The 26,833-nt window shown below is 44.0% G+C and overlaps 1 protein-coding gene across 2 annotated transcripts in view; it reads left to right on the forward strand.

Moving 5' to 3' along the window:
• Window positions 1-26,833, forward strand: part of CENPN (centromere protein N) — a 183,820-nt gene that overhangs the window by 102,780 nt on the left and 54,207 nt on the right. For both annotated transcript variants that reach the window (XM_069216905.1, XM_069216906.1), the window contains exon 9: window positions 5,889-5,946. In XM_069216905.1, coding sequence (XP_069073006.1) covers window positions 5,889-5,946 — 58 coding nt within the window. The remainder of the gene's footprint in view (window positions 1-5,888; window positions 5,947-26,833) is intronic.

Consider the following 26,833-nt stretch of genomic DNA (forward strand, 5'->3'; position numbering starts at 1 on the left):
TAGTTCTAGGCAAGAAGATAGCGAAAGGTGTTGTCTCCAAAATGGTGGAAAAGGAGTCATGACTCCAGACCCAAGCACTTCACTGCTTCAAGCTTGATAGCAAAAAAACATATAACCTTTGGGTGTAAATTTGGCCTCTTCAAATAGAGTTCAGTTAGTAGAGGCAGCCATTTTCCTAACCCTGTAGCACAAAGAAGCTAACACAAAGGTGCCACAGTGAAAGGAATAGCCTATTATAGGGCACAAAAGTGGAGCAAACTCCCACCACTTCCTCCTCTCAGAATTCACTGGTGTCATGGCTTTGACAGTCCCCTCACAGCTACTGCGACCTTGCAGATGCCACTTTTGGAAGCACTGTCTAAGTCAGCGCTTGAATAGCACTGCTTCCTGATTGAAGAGGCTCCACATCCAATACCCCCAACAGTCGCTGTCACAGGTTTAGAGCACTTCCCCATCACCCGCTGGACTCCTGTGTATAATATCACAACCAGTCTGTAGGACTGAGGCAAAAACACCCCCAAGATGGCAGCCTTGTTGTGTCCTCTCTCCTGCAGTGACAGGCCCGGGAGGGTTGCTGTGGCACCTGGAATAAATCCACTACAGTCCAAACCAAAACATATAGGTAAAAGACATTGTAATTTACAGTGTCAGTAGCTCTAACTCTCACACATGCGAATCCTCTATTGTATTGCAAATCCTCGTTTTATACAGTGTGTATTATGGTCCATGCCCTAGTATTGAAACAAACATGTTTTTTTGTTTGTTTAAATTAAAAAAAAGACTAAAAGTAATATTTTTCATAATGGCTCTTTAATATTCACAAAGTAGAATATATCTACCCATGTGCTGGAGTCTGGAAAATGTTTTAATAGATATGTTAGTTTTTGTTTTGTTTTTAAACTCCTTAATAAAATGTATGTGTACCAGGCAACTGTCTTTGTTTTTTAAAATTAAAAGATAATAAAAATATGATCCATTGGTCCACATTAAATTGAATATACCACTTTTATTTCTTGTGCGGTAAATATTGAGTAAAATTTACAGCAGCCTTAAAACCCACTATAGATTTCTCTCATTGTCTTATTGTCTCTCATTGTCTTACAAGCAATAACCCTGTTAAAATACTAGCAGGCCTCTCCTTTCCCGCCCGCGCCCCCAAACAGGCACAGGTTCAGTGTAATATGAAGAGCAGTGACATGGAACAACATTGACATGGTATTTATTCCTCTTGCGTATTTTACAAGCTGGGTACTGTTTAGAATAGCCGGATTGTGGGAGAAGGTAACTATTGTTCTTCCTTCACTTAACTAGTAGCAGAGCAGCTGGAGGGCTGTTCTATTCTGGTAAAATATTGGGGTCCACCTCATAGTGGATATATGTTCTGTTTGGGTATTACTGTGCATTGTCTGTTCTAATGGTAGTACCTACCATGAAAAAAGTCTGTTGGTCCACAGGGTAATCTGTGAGGCTTCTTTTGTTTTTAGGATAGAGCAATAAACTGCTGCCAGCGTATGAGAGAGTAAAGCCCCATAATGATTTTTTTTCCCGAATGTCAGAGCGCAAGCCCATGATGGTTAAAGCTGGGTCTGCAGGAATGAGAAATACCAATATTCTCCTGATATAGATAAGGACCTCTTTCTGAAATATCCTATTGGCAGGGCAAGACCATCAACATGAAGGAAGTTTCCTCTTTCCTGTTTGCAACACCAGCACACTTCTGACACAGTCAGAAAGGTGTGATATAAGCATAGTGGTGTCATCTAAATTTGGCACATAATGTTGTAAGCCTTGGCACTATATGTAATGTTTCTGCACACCATGGGGATGTTAGACTAATGCAAAACCTTTACTTCCTCTGTGAATGTCCCTTTGAGTCCCTCTGCATACTAAGCTAATATGCCCTCTTAGTCTGACCACTTCCTTGTAACGCTATAAGTATTTTGTACATACCTTGAAATAGAAAGGACTGGATCCTCTTTTTCAAGCAGGTTGGTGCCTGGTGGCTACTTTTGCTTTTTAAAGGGATTTAAAGCTGTGTATGAGCTGCCAATATTTGTATGTATCTGCTTTTTTGGATACTTTAATTAATTTTGCATTGCAGGAAAAAGTTTGTCTGACCCTGATGGAAAAGGTTTGCTAGCATCATACATTCTCCCTTTTCCCAATGATGAAAGTGATCTCCACTCAGAGATATGGCGAATCTGGGTTCTTATGATTAGCGATCTGTGGGTAGAAAAGGGAGGATGTGTTTTCCCTTTTCATTTCATTTGCGGCTTGGCCCACAGGTCTTAGACTGAGTCTTTCTGCCTATCCTCCCACTGTGACTCTCTTGTTTGGTGGTCACCCTCCTTATGTGTTCTTTCTTTTGAGTTTGATCAGTTCAGCAGCTAATAGACACCTGTCTGAGGTAAATCCCCACCACACTCCTCCTGATACTGCATCTCTATGTATCATTATTAGCCAGACATCATTAGTCTCAAGCTCTTATTAAACCATGCCATTTGATTGTATCTGGCGTCTTTATTTCTGTGTTTTGATGATCTGGGCTTTGCAGGAGGCAGTTCAGACCTTTGAGTGGCACCATCAAGAATTTAAGCAATTCCTTTAGTTGAGAAATTGCACAACTCTGTGGGATTCCGAAGTGGCCTAACCACTCCCGTACCCCTCCTCAAACTAAACATTTACTTCCTCAGGGATATATCGGTGCCTAACAACTGCCCTGACTGTTGACCTTTATATGAACTAAGCTGGATACCATGCAGGGTTTTTGTGTTGTCAAAAGGTGACAAAGAAGGTGATTGCACAAAAGCTAGAGAGCCATATGCTTTTTATGCCATATTAGAAGCTGCCTACTGGAAAGTCGTACTCTGCCTGGTGAAGTATTTCAGCTCTCCAGAAAAGTGCAGGCATGCTTCTTCCCAATAAAAGAAATGTAGGTCTTCCCTATAGAATAAATAAATGTAGATGTCCTTTCCTTCTGTTTAAACAAACTCTGCTTTTTTGATGGACCTTCAAATCTTGAGCAATATTGGTAGCTCACCTGAAAACTATGTATTTTCTTATGAGTGGCCTGTGACAAAGGATCAGTATCATTTTGAATGGTTATTCTCATGGCTACTGAAACACTAGCTATACGTTTTAGATCTGAGCAGCCACTTTGCAACCTGTTCAGAGACCGTTCCCAGTGAGCAATCTACTGTGCTTTTTCCCCTTCAGAAAGAACCTAATGAATACTATTCCTGGGGCCTGGTGTAAACTTAAATACGTCCCTGTCTTGTTTTTGGGCTCTGCACCATCTGCTCAATCACTTGCCAATCAGCCCAATCTACATCTGAGACTGATTAAGCCTCTATCAACTATCTTCACGTCAAACCACTTTCTACTGTCCTTGGAGACCTAACGAAAGAGACTGGAGCTGGATGGATTAATCTCCGTGTGTATGGGCAGATCTATGAATCGTTCGCATTCAGGAGTGTTCCATACCCTAACTTTCAGTTCAAATTTTGGTACTGTGGAGGTATTCTTGGTAGCCATTTCTGCTTTTGCTTTTTCTTGTGATCAGTTTTTAATTCAAAGTTCTTCAGGAACCACGGGCAGATGTGTAAAAAAAAAAAAAAAGAAAAGAAGAAATATATATATATATATATTATACACACTAACCTAATTTTCTGATATTTTTTATTTTTTATTTTTTTTCCCCCAAATCGAAAAATTAGTTAGAAATCACTTCCAAATTTAGATCGGGATTCTGGCCACAAACCATTCATCACTTAAGACCTCCCAAGTTGTGGTAGTAACTAATTCACAAAGTGGTCCTTTTTAGACCCTTTGCACCTGGGAAATGGGGCGGCACCTTCCGGAGGAGGGAGGGAGCAGTCTAGGGGACCACTACCTGCTTTCACTGTTTTTTTTTTTTTCTCACTGTTTCCCTGTTTCTTAAGGAACTGGGGCGTCTTTTAAAAAAAGCTTTTGAAATACTGTCACAGAGATGGTGGTCTGCTGTCCCTTGCAGGCCATCATCCATATAATTATAACCAATTACAGGGGGTTGCAAATTGCGACCTGCCTAAAGAATGTTAACTAGGCAAGTCATTGTGAAACTCCCTACGATTAGTTATTTTGTGAACTGCCCTAGTACATAGGTTGGGTTGCAAACAGTATGTACACAATTTGCTGCTACTCTTAATGACCACTATTCCAGTTCATCTGGCCCAAAATGTATTAAAGGGCTACACAATAAATATTCTCCAGTTCTTTCCGAGTTCCTCAGTGGGGGGCCTGAACGTCTTCTTTCTTTTGTCATGGTGCCACCTTTTGAACCATTGCATGCTTGCTTTCTCACACTCTTCTCATAGAAAGACTGAGTTCTTGGTGGTTGTTACTTCCGCCAGTAACGTGGAAGATTTACAGGTTCTGTTGTTTTCCACTTCCTTTGCTGTATTGTCTGAGGAGAATGTGATTTTGAGGGCCAAGCCCTCCCTTTTTCCCTAAAGTAGTCCCGTAATTCCTTTCGTTCTTAGTTATACCACTTGCTATCCTTTCCAGTTCTTTATTTAACAACGAGAGACTGCAAAGACTAGATTCTTGGAGGGATATACATCAATAGGTGTGTCAGATTCCAAGTGAATGATGACTCATTCATTGCTTTCAAGGACCCCTTTATTTTCCAAATTAATCTGTGTATCAAGCATTGCTTCAAGTAGTCTGGTAAAGACTTCCTTGATGTTCCCAGACACATTGTAAGAGCTGTTTCATGGACCTAGGTTTTTTCAATTTCATTTGTTTTTCAGGGAGCAGCTCGGTCTGCAGCGCATTCCTTCACTATGCATTACAGTCCGGAAGAGCAGGATGAGCCACAATCTCAATTTGGGAAAGTAGTTGAAAGTTTTCTGTCTAGGCTGAAAGACATTCCTCATTCCTTCTTAGTCTCGGGAGTGCTTTGAAAGTGTTTCATACAAGAAATCCGAGGGAGAAAATTCCACTAGAAGAACTAGTTACTTACCTTTCCAACCTTCTTTATGATAAACTAGACTAAGCTGCAGAATCCTTATCACCCTTCCATCTCCTTTCCTGAGACCGGTGAGAGTATTATGTTCTCTTACATGTAGCAGTGCCCTCTGCACCCTTACTTGTCCCATGGGGAAAACCGATTTCCTTACATAGCTCATTCTTCCTGCCCTTTAAATGAAACCCGGATGTGGTGGGGTAGTAAGGTTTCCATGGGCCCTAGGGCAAACAAAGAAAATGTGCCCCATCACCACTATTTATGTTTTAGGATACTGTAACAATCAGAGTTCAGTGGACTTCTCGAGCCTCTAAGTCCCTGTGCTGCTGCACCATTAATAGATCTATCTCTGCTCAAAGGACCCTGCAAAACTTGCTCAGTGTCATACAGTGCCAACAGGTTCTGATGACAAGCTATTGCTGATGGAATTTTAGATCCAGTGTTGCATCTGGGGATATGATTCACATAATGCTGGAGTGATTGTATCCATCGAATTTAGCCTTCCCGAAGGCAAGTAAACGTATTCTTCTCTCTCATGGATCTCATCTTCCACCACCCTGCATGATCTGAGGTGTAGTTAGATCCTGGATAACTACTCTGACTGTCTCTTTAGAAAGAACTCTTGTTGGACTGCAATGCATCCTTGGACTGTAGAGGTTCTGGATCCCCAAGCAGCTGTGTCAGACTGTTGTATTAGCAGTGATGATTATATACATAACTTACTTATTTGTAAAATTGAAATACCGCCTTTTAGGCAAATGTGTGAATATGATTCTGCTCACAGATTAGATATTTTATTGTTTAAACATTAGAAAAAGTTGCTAGAAAACTAGTTTTACAATCATGCAAGTAAAATATCCTTAACATGCATTTTCTTTTTCAGACCTTTCAAACCTACTACCCAAAACCTCCCAAGGAAACAAAAGCTGCTCCAGAACCAGGTGAATTTGTATTGTCTGCATCCGAAGGTTTAATTTGTTAGTCAATTGTTTCCGTGCAGCCTGTGAAAAATGCTTGATGTTACAGTAAAGGCAATTCTGATTCACTCCTATATAAATTACTTGCTTATCAAGCAAGCAAGGAGAATGTACTGGTATTCTGCATCAGGCCAACAGCTAACATCCCACCTCTTGACACTTCAGCATTGTTTCAAAGCCTCTAGGGAGATCTAATTGCCCCACCGACACATGCTTCTGTTTTACAGCTGTCTCGGTGTTCTTCTAACATCCTAGTTTCTATTTATAATGATTCATAAACATTAGAATATCTGTTCACCCCCCACCCCCCAATGCCCCAATGTTTTCAAATTTGTATACACCTACAAAGAAAATATGCCTGAAGCAAAACATTCAACACTTTTTTTTTTGTTTTGTTTTTTTAAGCAGGGAGAGGGGTGTGTTTAAAAAGGCAATTAAACAATGTCAGTCGGAATAAAATAATTAGGTGAAACCCCACTCTTAATAAATAATACAGAAGTACAGAAACATGAATGTTGACCAGATCTGAATCCCTCCAAAGCAAACAAATGGTCCAGAAAGAAGAAGTTTAGAATGCTAGTCCAAGCTGCAGTGTTATCCTATGGAGGAAAAACAATTACTGCATAAAGGTATAGTACAGTGAAGTATAGGACCAATGTTCCTGTGCTCCCTGCCCCTCCACTGCCTCATAGCTCAGTATCCAAGCCCCCTCCTCGAGAGGTCAGAGAGTAGGAGGCAAGTGACCTCTGCCTTGGGGGTAGGAGAGCCCCATGGGAACCTTGCTATATTTGGGGGGAGGAAGGACATCCTGAGGCTAGTGTTCGTGATGGCAGGCATTAGGCTATGGCCCTCTTGACGGTGGTGCAGAAGGGGCCAGCAATAGGCCTGTGCAGCTTGCGCCATGTTGCGGAGCCGGCACACCCATATGCTTGCATGTGCTACTGTCCCTCCACAATTAGAACTTTATCCTCAGTCATACTAATGAGTACTTGCACATGTGCTACCAGATCATTCTGGCTGCAGCCCGCCCTAGACTGCTACTGCCACGCGCCTTGCTCCTTAACTCCCAAGTCGGCCCACATGAAGTTTCAGACCTCCGGCAGCATGTCTGGCAGGAATAGGATTCTCATTCAGGAGTTAGCCAGGCTGGGGTGCCAGTCGGTAACCAGTTAGCTGAAGAGGCTACTAGCGTTTCCCCCCAAAAATGACAATTCTGAAGTGTTGCTGTTAAGATATATGAAAAATAGATGTCTTAGTTAATATCATAAGAATCGCTCACCCGTCTCCAGAGGCAGTCAGAAAGCTCTCTGTGTGCCAGAGCCTGTGTGAGACTGTGGGACCTGCTGGGGCACAGAGTGCTAACTTTTTAAAAGATGCAAAACCTCAGGTTTAATGTCACCATTAATTTGATACCTTACAGTACTCAGTTAAATAGTCCCATTGTCTCCACAAGTTGCATCAGATCAGGGAGCTAGAGCATATCCTCTCATCAGATTTTCTGTCTATAGAATTCATGCTGCACCCGAGCGTAAAAGACTGAAAAGCAACACAAACATCTTGGGCCTTTCCTGACATAGCCCAGCAACTGTTGGTGCAGCACAAAATCTTCAAATCTTGGCAGAGAGAACTACATACAATTCTATTCCAATACATTGCATGATAGAAGAAATTGACCTTAAGGTAAGCAGGATAAAGCACCCATATAATACCCAAAAAGTATTGCACCACTCAAATGCCATTGCTCCTTATTAATGTATGCATTCATCCTAGTAAAGCAAGGACTGGAAAAAACATGGCTACCATGCTTAAACTAATAAAAACATTACTGCATCTTTACAAGCAAGTTACATTTATCATCCCCAGAGCAACATAGACCTAAGCCATTGCAGCAAAAAAAGGGGTAACAAGCTGAGTGGTAATAGGCTTCGAAAAAAGTCTGAAACGCTTGGTTTAAGACTTTTGACCGGCATTAAAAAGGATACCCCCCATGGCCATCCCTTACTTAAGCGGAAGGGAAAGTTCTACAATAGGCAACACACTCGTAAGGGAAGCAGCACTGGCACAGATGTGTCAGTTCTAAGTTCTACCCCGTATGGAGAGTGATCACGTCCCTCACACTCTCCAGATAGCCTGTAAGTGTAAGTTTTCCCAGTTGAGTCCAGTAAACAGCATAATTTCTGCTCCAGTATTTGTTTTTTAAATAGACTTTATTGGTTTTGTGCAGTATCACATAAACATAATTTTCACAAACATCAAAACATTAACAAAGTTACCTCTTGCATGTCTCATTTTTCTTATTACTTAACAGTTGGTACTAGGATACAGTGTAGAAGGAACAGTGTGTTAACTATCAGGAATAAATGTAAGCAGATAACAAGAGGCTATTGACATGGGTACTAAAGCAATGATCTAATGTCCTCCCTAGCTATATCTAGCCAGGGCCAAAAGAGGAAGAGCCCCATTCATCTTTTAAGGTCTGCAGCAAGCAATGTCAAACTGCTGAACTTTCCCCCGCCCCCAGGTGTGCTTGCGTATTGGATGTTGTGATGGGTAGTACAAGGATGTTCGTGTGCCATTCTATCCAGCCATATACCACACTTGCTCAAGATACCCAGGCCCTGAATGATGTTGCCCAGCCCCTTTTATCTTCTAGTGGTTAGTAAGACAGAAGCCATCCCTGTGTGTGTCTGTGGGGGTGGGCGTTTGTGGGGAGGGGGCTTTGGTTGGATCATCCAGCTTTTTTAAGGCGGAAATCATAGCCGACCAGGCTCGTACATACTTTTCCAGTCACTCATCTCTTCTAACATGACGCATTTACAGTTCTTCTGCACTTTCCCATTCCGCTACATCTTTCAACCATGTTGTATAACTGCTTATTTTAAATCTACAAAGATTTAGCGGAGCTAGAAAAGAGCAGCAGATAACCAGCGCAATTCGAAAAGGCCAGTTGACAAACGTGAAAAAGCATGGTCCACACTAACCTCGACCCTGCTTACACAATTTCTAGCGAGATCACAAGCACTTAAGAATAAATGTTTTAGGAGGTCAAATGTGGTTTAGCAGCATATCACACTTATTAAAAGCACAAATCGCAAGAGAAACAAGACGAATAGCAAAGGAGACCAGCAAAGGGATGCAAGCAGACAAAGCCATCTTGTGAATCCTGAGACCGCAATACCACAATGAATGCTGGGCAGCAAAAAGCAGTTATCAAAAGGAAATGTGGAACAAGCTCTTAGGGTCTGGTAAGCAGCCAAACAGCAAAAAATTCTGGCAAGTGGTAAGCGAGTTGCATTTTGGAAAGTCCAGGCACCAAAACGCAGACATTTATGCAGCCTGTTGGGAAGCCCATATTTGCACAATGTATGCAAAGCTCGTCACAGATGAAGTCAGGGACAGGTACCCATGAAACTCTGCAACCTGAAAGCAACAAAACGCACAGCCAGTCTGTAGGAAGCTCGCTCTTAATTTATAGTGGACCAAAATGAGGTGCACTGCACTAAGAGTTCAAGCAATCCAGAGGTATCACCGAGGCGCTAATTACATCCCAAATGCTCTCTTTTTGGGTAGTGAGGTCGAGCAGTTAGGCATACCAGAGGATAGTGCTAAGCATGTAAGGTACATACTTGTGCGTTAAATGAGAGACACACTCTATTAAGAAATCCTACTCCAGTTTGTAAAAATAACACATACTTTTTGTAAACCTTCATGCCAAGTTCACCGGAGTCAGGTGAGTACTTTACGAGTTATGGATTTTTAGAGTTTTTATAAGTAGACTGCATTTTTCGGGAATCTGAACTGCAAACTTGTGAGGAAAACAAAGACAGTAAACCAGGTAGAGTATAGCGACTTACAGGACGAATCTCCTGTACTTAAGGTGAGTTTGTGGCACGGCCACACCAGCAGGTCACTTAGGGATGCTTTGGTGCATCTGGGTGCAGGGGTGTGTTATAGAATCAGGTGTCCTATTCAAGTCTCTGGGGATCTGTCCAGGTACAAAGTTGCTGCAGGGTTGTACTGGACAGACAGTCCAGGAGAACCCTTAGGGAGGTTCGATCCTTGAGGTCCTCGGGCATGTGGGGACACCTTCAGCCCACTCCTCCTCAGGCTCTAGGGTGTGGGTGCAGGAGTGTCTTCTGCCATCTGGTCTGGTACTGGAGTACTTGACGGTTGCAAGGGGGCCCACAGAAACAGTCTACAAGTGTTGACTGGGGGTCAAGTCTGACCAAGCCAGCACCTGGGCTCAGGTGTTACGAGGTTGGGAGACATTTGGACACCGCTGGTACTCCTCTCCTAAGTCCAGACTGGTGCAGAGGTGTCCTTAGGCATCAGATTTGTGTCTCCTGGTCACCCGCGGGGGGGCGGCTGCAGATGCCGTTGTGAAGTCCACAGTGGGATAGCACAGGGTGGGCTTCTGTTCTGGAGGGCCTGTGGACCATGCTGACACAGTTGGTCTACTACACCCCCTAGATAACCACTTCCTGTGGGGAGTGGGTATTACCCTGTCCAGAGGTCCTAAATTCCAGCAAATGCCATATGGCAGATGAGTCGTGTTCACTTCAGGCTGGTCATCCTAAGGCTGTTCTTAGTCTGGCAGTGTGACACCCCTCCGGCATAGCTAATTTCCCCTCCTCCAGGTGCCAGATGGGCCCTAGGGCAGGCGGGGTTGGCATCTTCCTCTGAGGAAGGCCAGATCTGCATTACAAAGGTGTTGGGCTTCTTTGAAGCTCCTGCCTTGGAATGCAGGTTATCCTGTGGGGAGGGGTGGGTAACACTCTGTAGAAGCTTCAGAAAAAGCAGAGGCAGGAACTCCTCAGGAAAGATCAAAGAAAAGGTTTAATCAAGGCCAAGATTCCAAATTGCAGAACTTCCAAAAAACCTTTTATACATGAAAACCACAAAAGGTGTATCTAGGTGTTTCATTATTTGTCCAATCAAATTTTAACACATGATCAGTTCTTGAACTTTATGGTTGAGATTCCAGTTACAATTTCATAATATCCGAATGTGAGGTCAAATGAAAAGACAGATAAAGTAGTTACAAAATACTAGCCTACGTGCACTATATGATAATGAAGTCTTGGGGACTTTCCACTCTGTTGAGCAGTACGTGCACAGGACAGTAAATGTCCTAATACAGTTTGCATAAGCTAGCTTAGCATGCAATAGTACATCAGGAGTGCTGTTTCTAAGCAAGCCTTGCTTCCTAACGCGTCCCAGCCAAAAATGAGAAAAAACAATAATCATCGTTCATCGAGGTCAAGAAATTCAACAACACACCCGGTTATCCTTGAGTGTCACAGGGCCAGGCAAACCAAAATGGATTCTAGGCAAAAATGAAAAAATTCTAATTCCCCCCTCAGATACTTAATGATACCCTATACAAGTTCGTTCAGGGGGCTAATTCCTGGGTATCCTCATGTTTGTTGGCTTCCCTAGTTAGGAAATGTGGATGGGGTGGTGCATTTTTTCGCAATACTTATCAAGTAGTATCCTCACGCAGATAGGGCAGGTCTGTATCGGGACACACAAGGTAATTAAAACTTCTACCCCTATCACCAGTACCTCTATCAGCCACGACCCCTAGTTGCCAAACCGTGCACCTAATGTTTCCTATATTCTACCGACAACTGTAGAGGTACTATGTTCTTAGCTTCATTTGAAACCTTCTTGATGATTCATATGGCCTCGTTTATCTTACCACTATTGTTGGGTATGTAGGTGCAGCCCATTTAATGGATCACATGACAGACCCCATCCTCTTTGGCCAGAATGACGTCTAGGGCAATACGATTCTTGATCACTACAGCTGTAATATCAGTGAACTCTTGTGTTATGTTCCCTAGGGCTGCTGCTGTGGAATCTGCCAGCTTTTCTATTAGCCCTGCCATTTTGTGTATCTTGGATATTGAATGTACTGCCCCTACTGGGGGCACCATGCCACCTGCTATTTACAGGGCAGTATCGATCCAGGTAGGTGCTCTTCTCCTGTGGGGTATGAAGCTGGGTGAATTGGGTATTAAGGACATATTAGAAATGTGAGTCATTCATGGTAACACTAGGGAGGGATAGCAGCTACCATACCATCTAGCTGGTAGTCGGAAATATGCTGAGTTGCCACATACGAAGAAAACTCCCCTTGGTCCTGACAAACTCACTAACTGTCTTTTTGTTCCATCTCTTATCCTATCTAAATTTGTATAGTTGAGACATTTGCTGGTGCCCACATTAATGTTTGCGTCAGTGGTGGTTCTCTCTTAGGCAGGGGAAAGTCCATTTACGGGTCAAGTACATTACAGTTAGGTCGAGTAGATTATTTAAGTTACTCAACCTGCAGGTCTAGTACAATTTTTATGATTTTTCAAGACCTGCCCTTGGTCCCTTATAGGTGTGCAGCGCGAGCAGTCCAACGAGAAATCAGCACAAGGCCTGCTTGCACCTTCCTTCCTTCAATGAGGTGCAGCACGCACAGCCCTGTCAGTGCCCACTTGCTGTCTTTGTGGAGTGGAGGTTGTAACTTGGAGATGGTGAGAGGACTGACGGTGTTGGAAATTCTGGCGTCGCCTTTGATGTCCACTGTTGATCACTTGGCTCCGCTGCCTTCTTAGTGTGGAAGCTGTGGGTCCAGGAAGTCAGCCCATCCCAATTGATGGCTGTGGCAGTGGTCAGGAGGACCAGGTATGGCCTCTCCCACCGGGGCTCGAGGCAGTGTATTCTGGTGTGGGCCTTCACCCAAACCCAGTCGCCGGGTTGGAGTCCGTTTTCTGGTGGTGTATCTGCTCCAGGTAGGGCCTGCAGCACCTGGCGGTGAAGATAGCACAATGTTTCTGTTAGTTCTCTTCCAGGGGATCCTCATCAACAGTTATAGACACTGAATAATATTTCCGCTCATGGGTGGGGACCCGGAGCTTATATAAACACACATGCATATGTATCAAATGTATATGTAAAAGTAATAATTGTGTAGAGAATTTTAGTACATATATACATGTGTAAGCAATAATGCAGTCTGTTGACAACAGGCTAAAAAATTTCTTATAATTAAACTTCTAAATTCGAGGGAAACTCTTTCTGCAATCAAAGAAGATAGCGTAGAAAGTGTAAACCATTCCATGTAGAAAGAAAATAGAGGGACATTATTAGCCAGTAAGCTGCATCCAAATTAACATAGTAGAACCAAAAAACTGGTACCGTGCCTTTAAGGCCCTGAGCACCTCCAATATCCCACCATGCCTCAGAGGTGAGGTGACAGTTGGGTTACAGTTAGGTCAGTTCTTTTTCTGACTCCTTCTGTTAGGATCCTGGAACATTGAGCTCTTTTTCTGGGATTTTTACCAGAAAAAAGCTGTTAAACAACATTTTTCTGCATTTGAATCAATGTCTGTCATTCTCTGAGTAAAATTAAATTTTTCTCTGATGAAAATGCCTTCCGTTTTTGTAAAATGTCCTGCTTGTGTTAAAAAGAAGGCTTAGACTGATCCACACTCAGTCTGCATAGTGTGCTTACCACAAAGCCACTGTCCTGAGACCTGCAAGCATTGCCAGAATCTGTCAAAAAGAACTTTAAAAGACAGCAAAAGAATTTGTCTCCATGGACTGCATATGAGAAAGAAAACATCATCCACCTCTCTTCAGAAGAAGGACTCCAGGGGAAAGGTTTATTCAGATAAAAGGCGAGCAAGATCTACCTCAGCAGGTTGGAAGGTACCTGTTTGTTCGCCGTCGGCATCGTCACTCCAGTCGTATCAACGTCCTCATCCAACATCAAGGAGCTCCCTTCCATCAACGGCGACACACACGGCGTCAAGGGACATGACATCGAAGACACAGCCACCTCCAAGGGATAAGTCTCAGTCGGCAGTCACCCACTGCTCGACGTCGAGCCACCACCAACGTGTTGAGACTCCATCAAGGGCACGCCCAAACCCATTGACGTAGAAGAAATCAACGTCGAGGACAACTGGACAGATATCGAGGTTTCCATCGACAGCAACAAGACGCCGTTCAATGTCGAATCATATTCCTACGGTGGCCCATCTCTCGGCGTCAAGACATTCGAAATCAAAGACCTTCGCCTTCAACAAAATGCTCGACGTCAAGACATGGACGGTCTCCGTCAACAGCACTAAATTGTCCGACATTGAGAAACTCTTCACTTGCACAATCAACGTTGAATCGACCTTCTAAACACTGTTCATGCTTACCACAATGGCAACAATCTTCTCCTACTGCAACCCTCACGACATCAGTGCCACAGATGCAGGACCCTATCATGACTATTGCAAGTAGGTCATCTGTCTCGTCTTCGAGAGCCTTGACACATTCTAGACAGGTTTCTCTGATTAGGCTTTCCAACCACCTTGGCGAAAGATTTAAACAAGAGCCTGGCTCATCAATCTCCGGACTCTCAGTACTCTCATTTGTACTCCCCCCTCAGCATCTTTTCCGAGGACACCCTCTCCAACTCCTTCTGCCAAACGAGTGGCAGTTCCATCTGCTGAATAACCCACGACGACGGTGCAGTACTACTCGGTCGCGCACGAGAAGCAGGTCGCCACAGACATCCAGACCAAGGTCAAGAACGCGGGTCTCTCGATCCCACCACTAGCGCAGATCCTCTTCTTGGTCTACTGCTTCTGCCTCATCTATTAGAGACTGTTCGCCCACGCTAACAGGCTTTCCTCCTGCAAGAGTCTCTCCAGTGGATGACATAAATACCTTTAATGAGATGTTGGTTAGAGGAGCTCATAAACTTAACATAGACCTTCCTGAACCTACAAACTCATTGTCGATTATATTTGAGATGCTGCGTCATCGCTTCTCTTCTAAGCAGCTTCTACCGCTAGTTCCTGGGCTTTGGCAACCAGCCATGGACACTTTTCTAGCACCAGCAAGCTTGCGTGCAGCACCTGCAAGGATCCTAATGAAATACAAGGCCCCAGATAAGGACCCTTTATTTCTTAGAACCAAACCTCCACCAGATTCTGTCATCCTAGCAGCAGCCAGGAAAACACATTCAGTGTCATCGTCTTCAACAGTCCCTCCAGACAAGGAGAACAAGCATCTGGACTTGTTGGGGAGAAAGATGTGTGGTACCTCTGCTTCCTTTATGAAGGTCTCTAGTACATCAGCACTTTTAGGATGGTAAGACCGATCTCTGTGGGACTCCAAACAGGTTTGTCAATGAACTTCCTAGGGAAAACAGACAGGAAATCCTGCAAGGAGGAGGCCTAGTATCCAATCGAGTAATCAGCGCGTCAGCAGATGGTTCAGATGTGGCTGCTCACGGGTATGCACATGGTATATGTGCAATACGATCATCTTGGCTTCCCCTAACGTGTCTCAAACCAGAGGTGCAATATCGTATTTTGAACCTTCCATTCATTGGAAATTCTTTATTTGGGGCTCACACAGATGAGGAAATGGCCAAGATGAAATCTGAACTAGATACACTTAAGGCCGTGGGACTGGAAAAAATGCAAGGAATACTGTGGAAGGTATTGACCCTATGATAGATGTCCCTACCAGCAAGAGGGTTCAAACCCCTCAATGGGCACAAAGACAACAACAAAGACATGGATGACATTTCCACCAGTCCCAAAAAACAACAAGGGAACGTGGCTCCAGCAGGCAAAATTAGTCTGCAGCAAAAGCATTGGCCAAACAATGAGGATTCGCTTCCCCTGATCCTGTCACCCACTCCAATGGGTTGGGAGGAGGGGGGGTGGGGGGCGGGGGGGTAGGAAGTTTTATGGATTATATAAATGAGTGGAGATCTATTTCAAAAGACAAATGGGTGCAACCATAAAAAACAGATTGTCATCACCAGCCTCTCCTGCAGGAAGAGGTTCTCATTCTGCTACAAATAAAGAGCTATAGAGAAAGTCCCACCTTCTCAAAGAGGAAAAGGGTTGTACTTCTCACTATTTCCTGGCACTGAAGAAAGGTCCTGACAAAGCTTTCAGACCTGTTTTGGATCTGAGACATCTCAACAAGTACATTTGAAAATAAAAATTCCGAATGCTGGTCTTTCACCTAATCTTTCTCCAGGGACTAGATGTGTTCCATAGATCTACAGGATGTATATTTTCACATCCCAGTGGCAGTGAAACACCGCAAATCCCTTCACTTCGTATTTGCATCCCAACACTATCAATACAGGGTACTATCCTTTTGGGCTAAAATCAGCCCCTCAAACATTTTCCAAATCAGTAGCAGCACACTTGAGAAAGAAAAAGATTTGTATTTACCCATACCTCGACGATTGGTTACTGAAAGGCAGCACTTCAATCCAAACCTTGCAACATCTAAAAATCTCTCTGGATTCCTTCAAATCCCTAGGTCTTCGAGTAAATCTACAGACGTCCATACAGACTCCAACCCAGAGGCTCCACTAATTGGGAGCTACACTGGACACAAACCTCGAAAACGTGTATCCCTCGGAGGAGAGGCTATTATCAATAGTTCAGAAGTGACACAACATACTCCACGCTCGATGGCCAACGGCCAGACAAATAGCGTCACTCTTGGGTTCCTATGCATCCTGCCTTTTCATTGTACCGAATGCCAGGTTACACATGAGACCTCTTCAAGAGAACCTAAAGGATCAGTTTAACCAGTTTGCAAACAAATGGGAAGAATAAATAACTTTCACTGGTGGCAAAGAACTCACTACAATGGTGGACTCACTAACATCTGTTGGTAGGGGTCCCTTTTCAACAAAGCATTTGTACCCAGATGCTGGTAACTGATGCATCGCTTCAGGGCTGGGGGCTTATATGGGCTCTCAACAAGCCCAAGGACTGTGGTCAGACAAAGAGCAACAATATTGCATCAGTCTGCTGGAACTGAGGGCGGTGCATCTACCCCTCAAGTCTTTTCACCCTTCCATCAAGGGCAACTCATCTTAGTCCAGACAGACAACGCAACCACAATGTACAAATTGAACAAACAGGGGGGCACTCTATCTCGCCCTCTTATCTCAAGAGTCACAAACCATTTGGCATTGGCTATTAGCGAGAAGGCTGACACGGCGGTTCACCTTCCGGGAGACTAAAACACACAAGCGGATTCCATGAGCCTCGGTTTTTCAGACTTGTACAACTGGGTGGTGCACGACGACGACGTCGTAGAAGACATTTTCCAACTATGGGGGTATCCTCAGTTAGACCGTTTGCCGGCGAAAAGAAAAAAAAATGCGGAGCCTTAGCATCACAGTTTTACCGACCAGGGACAAGTGGGAATTCCCTGTTGATAGATTGGTCAGATATTCCTCTACGCTTTTCCTCCATTTCCCCTAATTCCAACAGTGATCAACAAATTCTACAGGGTCAGAACCAGGCTGATGCTAATAGCCCTAGAATGGCCCTGTCAATGGTGGTACATGGATCTCCCGCAGTTATTAAAAAAAAAAAAAAAAACTCACAAGAGGCTGCCGTGCAGACCGGATCCTCTCCACAAATTAGAGGGGAAAGTTTTGCATCCCAGCCTTCCCTTGCTGAGCTTGACGGCATGGCTCCTGAATTCCTGCAGTATGGCCAACTAGGCCTCTCACAGGAATGTTCTAAAGGAGTCCAAAAGACCTGTGACACGGCGCTCTTATGCATTCAAGTGGGAGAGATTCTACATGTGGTGTGTCCAGAACAATTTCAATCTAATCCTGGCTCAAGAGCAGGCTATTGTACCCTACCTCCTTCACCTTGCGAAGTCAGGACTGCAGTTTTCCTCGATTAAGGTACATTTGTCTGCCATTACTGCTTATCGTAAATCGCCCTCACAAAAGTCATTCTTTACTGTTCCAGTGGTGAAGGATTTCCTAGAGGGCTTGAAAAAAGTGTTTCCACCAGTTCATACAACTTCCCCTCTGTGGGAATTGAACGTGGTCTTGTCTAGACACATGGGCCCTCCCTTTGAGCCCATACACAAAGCCTCTTTGCAACATCTTACATGGAAGACAGCTTTTCTTGTTGCGATAACTTCAGCCAGAAGAGTCAGTGAAATTCAGGCTCTTTGTTCAAAAGAACCCTATACAGTGTTTCATGATAACAGGGTGGTTTTACGGACCCATCCTGGGTTCTTACCTAAGATGGTTTCTGACTTTCATATTAATCGGACCATAATGCTTTCAACATTCTTCCCCAAACCATTTACACCAGCAGTGAGAACCTTGCACTCTCAGTCTTCAAGATTGTTAAAGTTTTATCTCGATAAGACTAAAGACATCAGACAATCTGATCAACTATTCATTAACTATGGCCACATGATAATGGGCAGGGTAGCCTCAAAACAGACTATTTCTAGGTGGATAGTATCATGTATTCTGATTGCATACCAATTGGCTAACAAACAATTGACTGCCAGACCTAAAGCTCATTCCTCAAGAGGCAAGGCGGCAAGGACAGCCCTTCTCAGCAATTCACCCATCTCCGAAATGTCCAAGGCTGAAACATGGAGATTGGTAAATACTTTTACAAGGCATTATTGTCTAGATTCAGATGCTAAGACAAACACTCAAGTGGGTCAGGCTTCATTAAGAAATTTAACTAAAACAAGTAGCCTGATTGTGCTTCTACCTCTCCGTCCGCAGGGGTATGGGATAGGCTTGCTCATCTAGTCAGTGTTTATGACAATTGATGAGGATCCCCTGGAAGAGAAGGATAAGTTGCTTACCTATAAATCCTAGTTCTCTTCCAGGGGTATACTCATCAAAGCCATAAACAACCCACCCTCCTCCCCGGACGTAATTCTGGAGGTACAGTCATCTTCATTTGACAAACCTATTTTTTTTTCTTCTTATCACCATAAAAAAGTACTGACCTAACTGTAACCCAATTGTCGCTTCATGCTCACCTCTGAGACATAGTCGGATACTGGAGGTGCTCGGGGCCTTATAGGACGGGACTAGTTTGTTGGTTCTGCTATTTTTATTTGGATGCAGGCTATTGGCTAATAATGCCCCTCTATTTTCAATGCAGGCTTTTCTTTCTACAGGGACTTGTTTACACTTTCTGTGCTCTCTTCTTTGATTGCAGAAAGAGTTTACCTCTAATTGAGGAGTTTAATTAAAGAAAAATATCACAAAGAATAGGACATATTTTTAGCCTGTTTGTCAACAGACTGCCTTATTGCTTACACATGTGCATAATATATATGTACTAAAATTCTCTGCACAATTATTACTTTTACATATACATTTGATACATATACATGTGTGTTTATATATGCTCTGGGGTCCCCGCACCTGAGCGGGAATATTTTTCAGTGTTTGACTTTGATGAGGATACCCGTGGAAGAGAACTAGGATTTACAGGTAAGTAACTTATCCTTTCTTGCAATATTGTAACAATAGATCATCTTAAACTGATAGTGGAGTAATGTACATATGGTCTGAAATATTCATGGGGTTCCCAAACAGTATCTCATGGGGGCTCATTTTTGTTACTCTATCAGGAGTGCTTCTCATGGCCAATAAGGCAAGGGGCAGTTCATCAATCCAGTAAAGTTCAGTGGATGCACAACTCTTCCCTAACTTATTTGCAGAACTCCAATCTTCCTCTCAACTGCTCCTGCGACTGGTAGAGGATATGCACAAAGGAGTTTTTGTGTGACTCCCATCCCCCTGCATATTTCCTGAATTAAATGGGAAATGAATCCCGGTCCATGTTCAGAACTCAAGAGGGCTGTAACTCCAAAACGTGTGATTTCTTCTTTTAGAAGACATTTAGCAACCATTTCTGCATCACATTTCTTCATTGGGTATACTTTCAACCACTTGCCAAACATGCATACCGCGACCAAAACCTATTTGGACTTGTGCGGGAGGCATTTCAATGAAATACATTTGTAAGTCTCAAATGGTCCCTGTGGTGGCGGAAAGTGGCCTGGGCCTGGTGCAGTTGGTGTATCCTTCTCTGTGTTCTAAGGGCACACACAGCGCATTGTCTACACAAATATTAAGCATATTGGTGAAATCTAGCACTGTACTAACATTGAGTAAACAAACAAATCATTCCATCACATCCCACATGTGAGAGACCATGGAAGATAGAAGAACGCATTGCTGATGGTAAACAAATCCTACAATTTGGTCCTGACCATCCCCTACATTTAGGATCAAAATAAGTGCTCCTGTCTTTTACCTGCATGGCAGATGTCACCTGTACCATTACATGATCACAGCCAGTGAGTGCTATTATTTTGGCTTCACCATCAAATAATGCAGTTCCTGTGGAAACATAGTCCTTGGCAGAAGTGTGAGCCACACATTTAACAATAGCAGCCTTTCTGGGCATACGCAGTGCCTTAAGAGAGCAGCGATAAGTGAGGCACGTGTTACTTCTTGACCTGCAGAAGTGAGGAATCCCCGCACCGCCCACAGTGACCGAAATGAGTTACTCCAAAGACATACTGGCTGTCCATATAAATATGCACCTTTTTTCCCCCCTCAGTCAGTTTGCAAGCTCTTATTGGTGTCACCAGTTCTGCCACTTGGGCACTTTTTTAGTTGTCAACCTTGCCCCCCTCCAGCAATTTTTTTTGGCTGCATACTGCATAGGTCACCTGAGATGTCGCAGTATGTAGTGCGGAAGCCATCGCCCTCAGACATGGTGGAAGTGCTGCTTCAACAGGGTCTAGAGTGGCAGAGTAATATGCTACCTTGAGTAGAAGGTCCCAGGTTTCTGGGCCAGCACCCCCAGTTAACAGCCTCCCTTCTCATGACAAAAGAAGTGAAAGTCCTTGGTATAATCTGGGAGGCCTGGGGCGGGTGCTGGCACAATTCAATTTTCAGTGTTTTAAATGCTTTTTCACAGCCTGGGGACCAAGGGACCTTTTCTGGCACGTCCTTGTGAGTCAAGTTCTGCAATGGGTGTGCTATTAGGGCAACATTTAATATCCGGTGTCTACAATAGCCTGCTACTTCTAGAGAATCTTTCTCGTGTGTGTGTCTGTGTGTGGGTGTGTGTTTGTTTTGTTGGCAAAATTGCAATTTCTTGGGAGACACCTGTGCCCCTTTCTTGCTAAGTGGCATAATGGCGCTACCGTATCTTGACTGCAGGCTGTGCGGGAGCAAGTCATCAATGTACTGTACAGGGGTGGAGCCCCCTGGTAAGTGCAGGAAATCCAAATCTCTTTTTTAGTGCGTTTGAAAAGACCAATGGTGACTCTGTATACCCTTGAAATTATTGTTCCCAAGTATGTTGTTTCTGTTGGAATTGAAAAGCAAAAAGGTACTGAGAATAGGGATGGAGGGATACAGAGAAAAACGCATTTCTTAAATCTTGAACTATGAAGTGAGTGGCTATCATTGGAATGCTGGACAGGATGGTAGGAGGGTTTGGAACTATTGGAAATAACAAGATCACTATTTTGTTTAGCTCTCTGAGATCTTGTGTGAATCAATATACAGGGTACCCCATCCGGTACCTTGGAGGCTTTCTTCACCGAAAGAATAGGTGTATTACAAGGGCTGTATTGTATTTCTCTTATTACTCCCTTTGGAAGAAGGTACTGTATTACTGGTGTTATGCCTTCTTCTCCCTCCTTGGAAATCTTGTATTGTAGAACTTTTGGCAGTGGTGCCCCTGCTTTGAGCTTTATTTGAACCGGGGAGGGAAGGGGTTGTAAGTAGCCTAGGACCCTTTTAACATTATTCGCACCCTGTGCCCAAACCTCATTTAGTGATAAATCTTCAAGAGGCGGTCATAGTAAGAATTTACGCTCTTATCTGTTTCCTGTCTGGTATGCATTATTGTTTTACCAATCTACCTTGTCCTCTGGCACTTTGTCCTTCAGGTATTTTATCACTACCTTCATTCTTTCTTCTACCTCTTCTCCTGGCCCTCCCCCTGTTTCCCTTGTAGGTTCCTCTTTTGGCCAATTAACTGTTTTTTTGCAGTCTTCCCACAGTTCCTTTGGCACTATATTGAATAATGTATCTAGATTCTTCCACAGCAGCCCGCCCATTGAAACTATTCTATTAAACTCTGTGTCCCATGTGTGGGGCTCTTCTCTTAACTTTGGGAAGTCCATAGTAAAGGACATCAGGTCTGTTATAGTCCACTGTACGTGTATATATGTAGAGGTTATTGAATCCTCCCCTGTGAATGCACTAGGTACCTTCAGCAGGGACGTGGCCAATAAGGATTTTGTTATTGCAGGGAATGTGTTGGCACTGATCTTGTTTGCCACCTGGAGTGTTATACAATATAATAAGAAGCATCAAGCAAAACACAACAAATGTATCCCCACTGTCACCCACAGCTTGCCCCAGGACCTAAAGCCCATGGGGGTAATTTCCCCAAACTCCCCCCCTCCCCACCCCAAAAAATAAATAAATAGGGGCAACAGGCACCCAGAAGAGGTGCACAGAAGAACCGGACCAAGGTGGGAACAGGCAAAACAGCAAATCACCACCTGTACACTGTACCGGGTGGACCACTACCACTCCCCGCCCTTGGCCAGAGAACAGAAAAGAGGAGTGTAACCTACTGGCTGTGGAAAAAAATGGCACACAAACACACAGCCCAACCGACCGTGGCGAAAAAGTGGAGCAGCCTCGTACCTTGTTCTTTCTGGAAAGCAGTATTTACTTGGCTAAGCGGCAGCTCAAGTCCCCTAGTTTGTAGGGGAGTACAATTTCTAAAACTGCTCCTAAAGGAACTGGACCAGTGAGGGTATAATACTAGGTTATCTATAAGAATGTATATTATACAAGACGGTATTGTATTCTCCTGCTGTAGGAGGTGGCCTTTTGAAATTGTTCAAAAACCTTTCTTGGGTTTATGAATAGACAAAGACCAGTTAATTTTAACCTTGCTCTTTCGCACATGATACTTGCACTTTGTAAATTTTTTAAGGGGTTCACCTGCTTTTTATTAGCCCATTTTAAGAGGCTGTGTTTTTTTTTTTTTTTAGAAATATGATGGACATCCAGGCTTACGGTGTATACCTGCCTTTTATTATCTTTTGGGGGAACAGGATTGCGTAGCATCAGGTTACCCTAAATTGAGCTCTTTTGTATATGATACTTTAAATCTCTATAACCAGGTTAAGGGAGTTCTCATTTGCAATAATAAACAGTTACGGTTTTGAACCAAGGGGCTCACAAAAAGATAACGTTTTCCCCAGTAAAGCATGTGGAAACATTAAAGAATCATTAGGGCCTACAACCATTTAGAAACAATAACTCCAGATTTCAGGATTTATCAGTCATTGCTCTTCTTGATAAGAGTGTCAGCGTGTTGTATCATATTCTTGACGAGTTTGTTAAGAATGTTTTTAATAACAGACTAAACAATGGGGCATTTTAAATTGACGTTTTTTGCTTAAATTAATTTTTCTGTAGCAGACATTGTTCTTATTAACTTTGAAAATAAACTTGACAGCTTGGATCCACAAACATGCACTGAAAAACTATTTGTATGGGGCAAGGTCAGAAGCCACACCAACAGGTCACACTGGGCAGCACTGGGGCAGCCAGATGTGGAGGTGCAGCACAACGTTTGGTGCTCAATGTTAGTCAATAGAGATCGATCCAGTTGAGAAGAGGCTGCAGGTTAGGACTGGGGATCCAGTCAGGGTGAACCTCCAAGTGGGCTCTGTTCATGTAATGCTTGAGGACATTGAGACACCAGTGGTCCTCTTCCCGATCTGGGTTGTCCGGGTGCATAGGGTTCTTGGACCGTCTGGTTTCTGTCACCAGTTGCAGTCGTGGTGGAGGGAGCCCACAGAAACAGGCTGTAGGTGTGGACTGGGGGACCAGTCTAGCTGCACCAGCAGGTGAGCTCAAGTTTCACAAGCCTGGAAAACGCAGGGACACAAGTGGTCCTCTTCTCCTCAGTTCAGGTGCAGTGGTCTGCTGCATTTCCGTCACCGGAGGAGGTTGCTGTTGATTCGTGGAAGCTGCGGAAAGAGGCTGCAGGCTTTAGCTTGAGGGTTGCAGTGGGGAGGCCCACAATGGACTTTCTCTGCTGAGGCTAGGGGCCATGCTGGCATAGTTGGCCCACTTCCACACGGGCTGGGAATCTCCAGTGCAGTGGTGCTGTCGGGTATTAAGTTTTGGTAGTCCAGAGTCCTCTTCAGTGTTTCTTGGGTGCCTGCAAGGATGCAGGGGAGCAGCTCCGCTACTCCACAGGAGTTCCTTGTGCTACAGTGAAGACTGGCAGTCTTCCTAGTCTTTTGGAAACTTCAGCAGCTAGAGTGACGAGGTGTCTTTGAGGACGCGTGTCGGACAGGTAGGTGAAACAGCCTACATTAAGGAATCTAAAAATGTTAGTTCCTTGTTCTGACAAGTGATCCTATTTGAGCCCTATCCTGATATTGGGGATGAATTTTAGTTCCTTGTTCTGACAAGAGATCCTATTTGAGCCCTATCCTGATATTGGGGATGGGCGACCTTATTTAACGAGTTGAACTAAGTGACCTATTTTTCAATCACTATTGACTACTTGAGTTCAGTTTTTGGAGAAGTTTTTTGTCCTGATGAAGCGTCATTGGATCCGGCTGGACCACTCAGACGCGAAACATGTAGACCTATCATAGTGAGGTACCATAGTTGGTTTTATCCTCCTTTTTCAGTGAGAGTAGGTGAACATTATTTTTCACCCGTTACTCCTCTTTTTGCTTTTAATCTTGGTCCCCATCATACTAATTGCTGATTAAAATTATGATTTACATTTGTCGATGGTGAACCAATTTTAACGTTCTTTTCTCTCCATTATTGCTTGGGTACTAAGTATCGGGTACCTGTTTGAAAATCATTTATTTTTCATTTGATACTATCTGAGCATTTTGGTTAAGAGCACCCCTTTGGGGAGCCCGTCAGGCATTGCAGCACCAGCCTGACGAGGAGCTTTCCCAATGATGAAGCTAGTCATCCATTGTGATGCATGAGGGTTCTTGCTCCTGAAGAATTTGGGTCGCTCCTGATATTCTTCTATTTATTTGGAACAGTGTACTGTTTTGTCTTAATGGTCTTTCTTGCAGTTGTCAAGGTCAGCTGGCAGGGTTGGCGCAGAGTCAATCTCGGGCCTTCAGTTCTTGCTTTTGTGTCTCTGTAGTGTCTTGCTTCTTCAGGTCAGCAGGATCTGATTTCCTGGTGCTCCTCTAAATACTGAATTTAGAGGTGCAAGGGGAGTGTAGGGTAATAGCCAATGGGTTACTTACCTCTGGGGTCACTACACCTCCTATATGACTACTTTCTGTGGGAAGTGGGCATAACCCTGCCCTAGAGTTCCTAGTTCTGCTATCGCCAAGATGGTAGACTTTCAAAAGCTGTGTCCACGTCAGGCAGCTCACTTTAGGGCTGGGGCTGACTTGACAGATGGGCACGCCTCTCTGACTCCTACATTTCCTGCCTGCCCAGGAGGCAAATGGGTCGGGGGAGGTTGGCATCCTCTCCTTTGTGGGAAGCCAGATCTACATATCAAGGGCGGTGGGCTTCTTTGAAGCCCCCTGACTTGGAACTCAGATTTGCAGGTCAAACTGTTGAGAGGGCTGTGCTAGCACCCCTGACAGAGCAGGCTTTGTTTCTGTCCGCCTGCTGGCAAAGGCGGTCACCCCAGGGGGTCAGAAATGTGTCTGGTGGTGGCAGGCTACTTAGAACTAGTCGGCCATCACATGGGTAGTGGTAGGTTTTTCAAGGGCCACCTCTAAGGTGCCCTCTAGGTGCATGTATTAATAAATCCATCACTGGCATCAGTGAGGGATTATTAATACACAATGGTTGATATCAAACATCCCTATTTTCAGTGAAGCCATTATTTAGCTCGGGAACTCATATTGACCAGTGTCCAGCACATGTACTTAAAATGGCTTCCCTGTTCACTCACTAGGTCTGGGAATTGACAGACCTACCCGGGGCATATCTGCTCTTGCATATATTTTCTCACATGTAATATAAGGCATTAGGCTTAGGGCCGTAATGCCTGCTGTAGGGGTGACTTAAAAATATTACATGCAGTGTTTAGGGGACATGCCACACGTCATGTTTTCACTTCTAGCTGCACCAGGACATGCAGACTGCAGTTTCAGGCTACCTGTGCTAGGTGAGAGGTCCCTGAGGGTGGCACAATACATACTGCAGCCGTTGGGTACCCTCTTTGGTACCCATGCCCTAGGTACAATGGGTACCATTTACTAGGGTCTTAACAGGGGTGCCAAAGGTATGGCCAAATGGGGAACAACTACATAGTTTTATGGAAAGAGATCTGGCCCGCTGGATATGGTTAGCAGAAACCCAGTGGACTTTTACTCAAAATTGCATCGAATGTCGGGCAAAAAGTGGGTTGACCAACTCAAAAAGGACCACTTTCCTATACCCTATGATGCAAAGCCCAACAAAAACAGAGGTACCAGCATACATATCTCTGGTTTGGACCTTTTTAGATAAGCCACCATTTCGCAAAACTTTATGTGGTAAGCAATGAGGAGTCTGCAGTTAGAGTATGTACGAGAGAGAGTTACCATAGGTAAATATTTTGTTGTTCTGATAGATACTTCTAACTAATATTCCTGAATGTTAGAAATAGATACCAAAGCACTTGCTCTTTTGGAATGACTCAGGCTAAAAAGTCCTGCAGGACCAAACAGGCAAAATGGATTTCCCATCATGCCTAGCTGGCAAGGCTGTAGTGCTTTTTGAATGTGTGCATTGAAGCCCACATCACAGCCGGACAGTTGTTCAGAACAGCCATTCTGCGTGCCAGTGCAGTGGTATCAGCCTCAGCCGTTGTGGAAAGAGCCCTAAGCCATTTGAAAGTCTGCGTCTTGGCCAGTGAGTAGTAGATTTTAATGCAGAGGACTGTCCACCTTGACAAAGGGTTTTTGTTTTGTTTTTTACATCTCCTTATTT

Source organism: Pleurodeles waltl, chromosome 12 (genome assembly GCF_031143425.1).
Source record: "Pleurodeles waltl isolate 20211129_DDA chromosome 12, aPleWal1.hap1.20221129, whole genome shotgun sequence".
NCBI lineage: Eukaryota > Metazoa > Chordata > Amphibia > Caudata > Salamandridae > Pleurodeles > Pleurodeles waltl.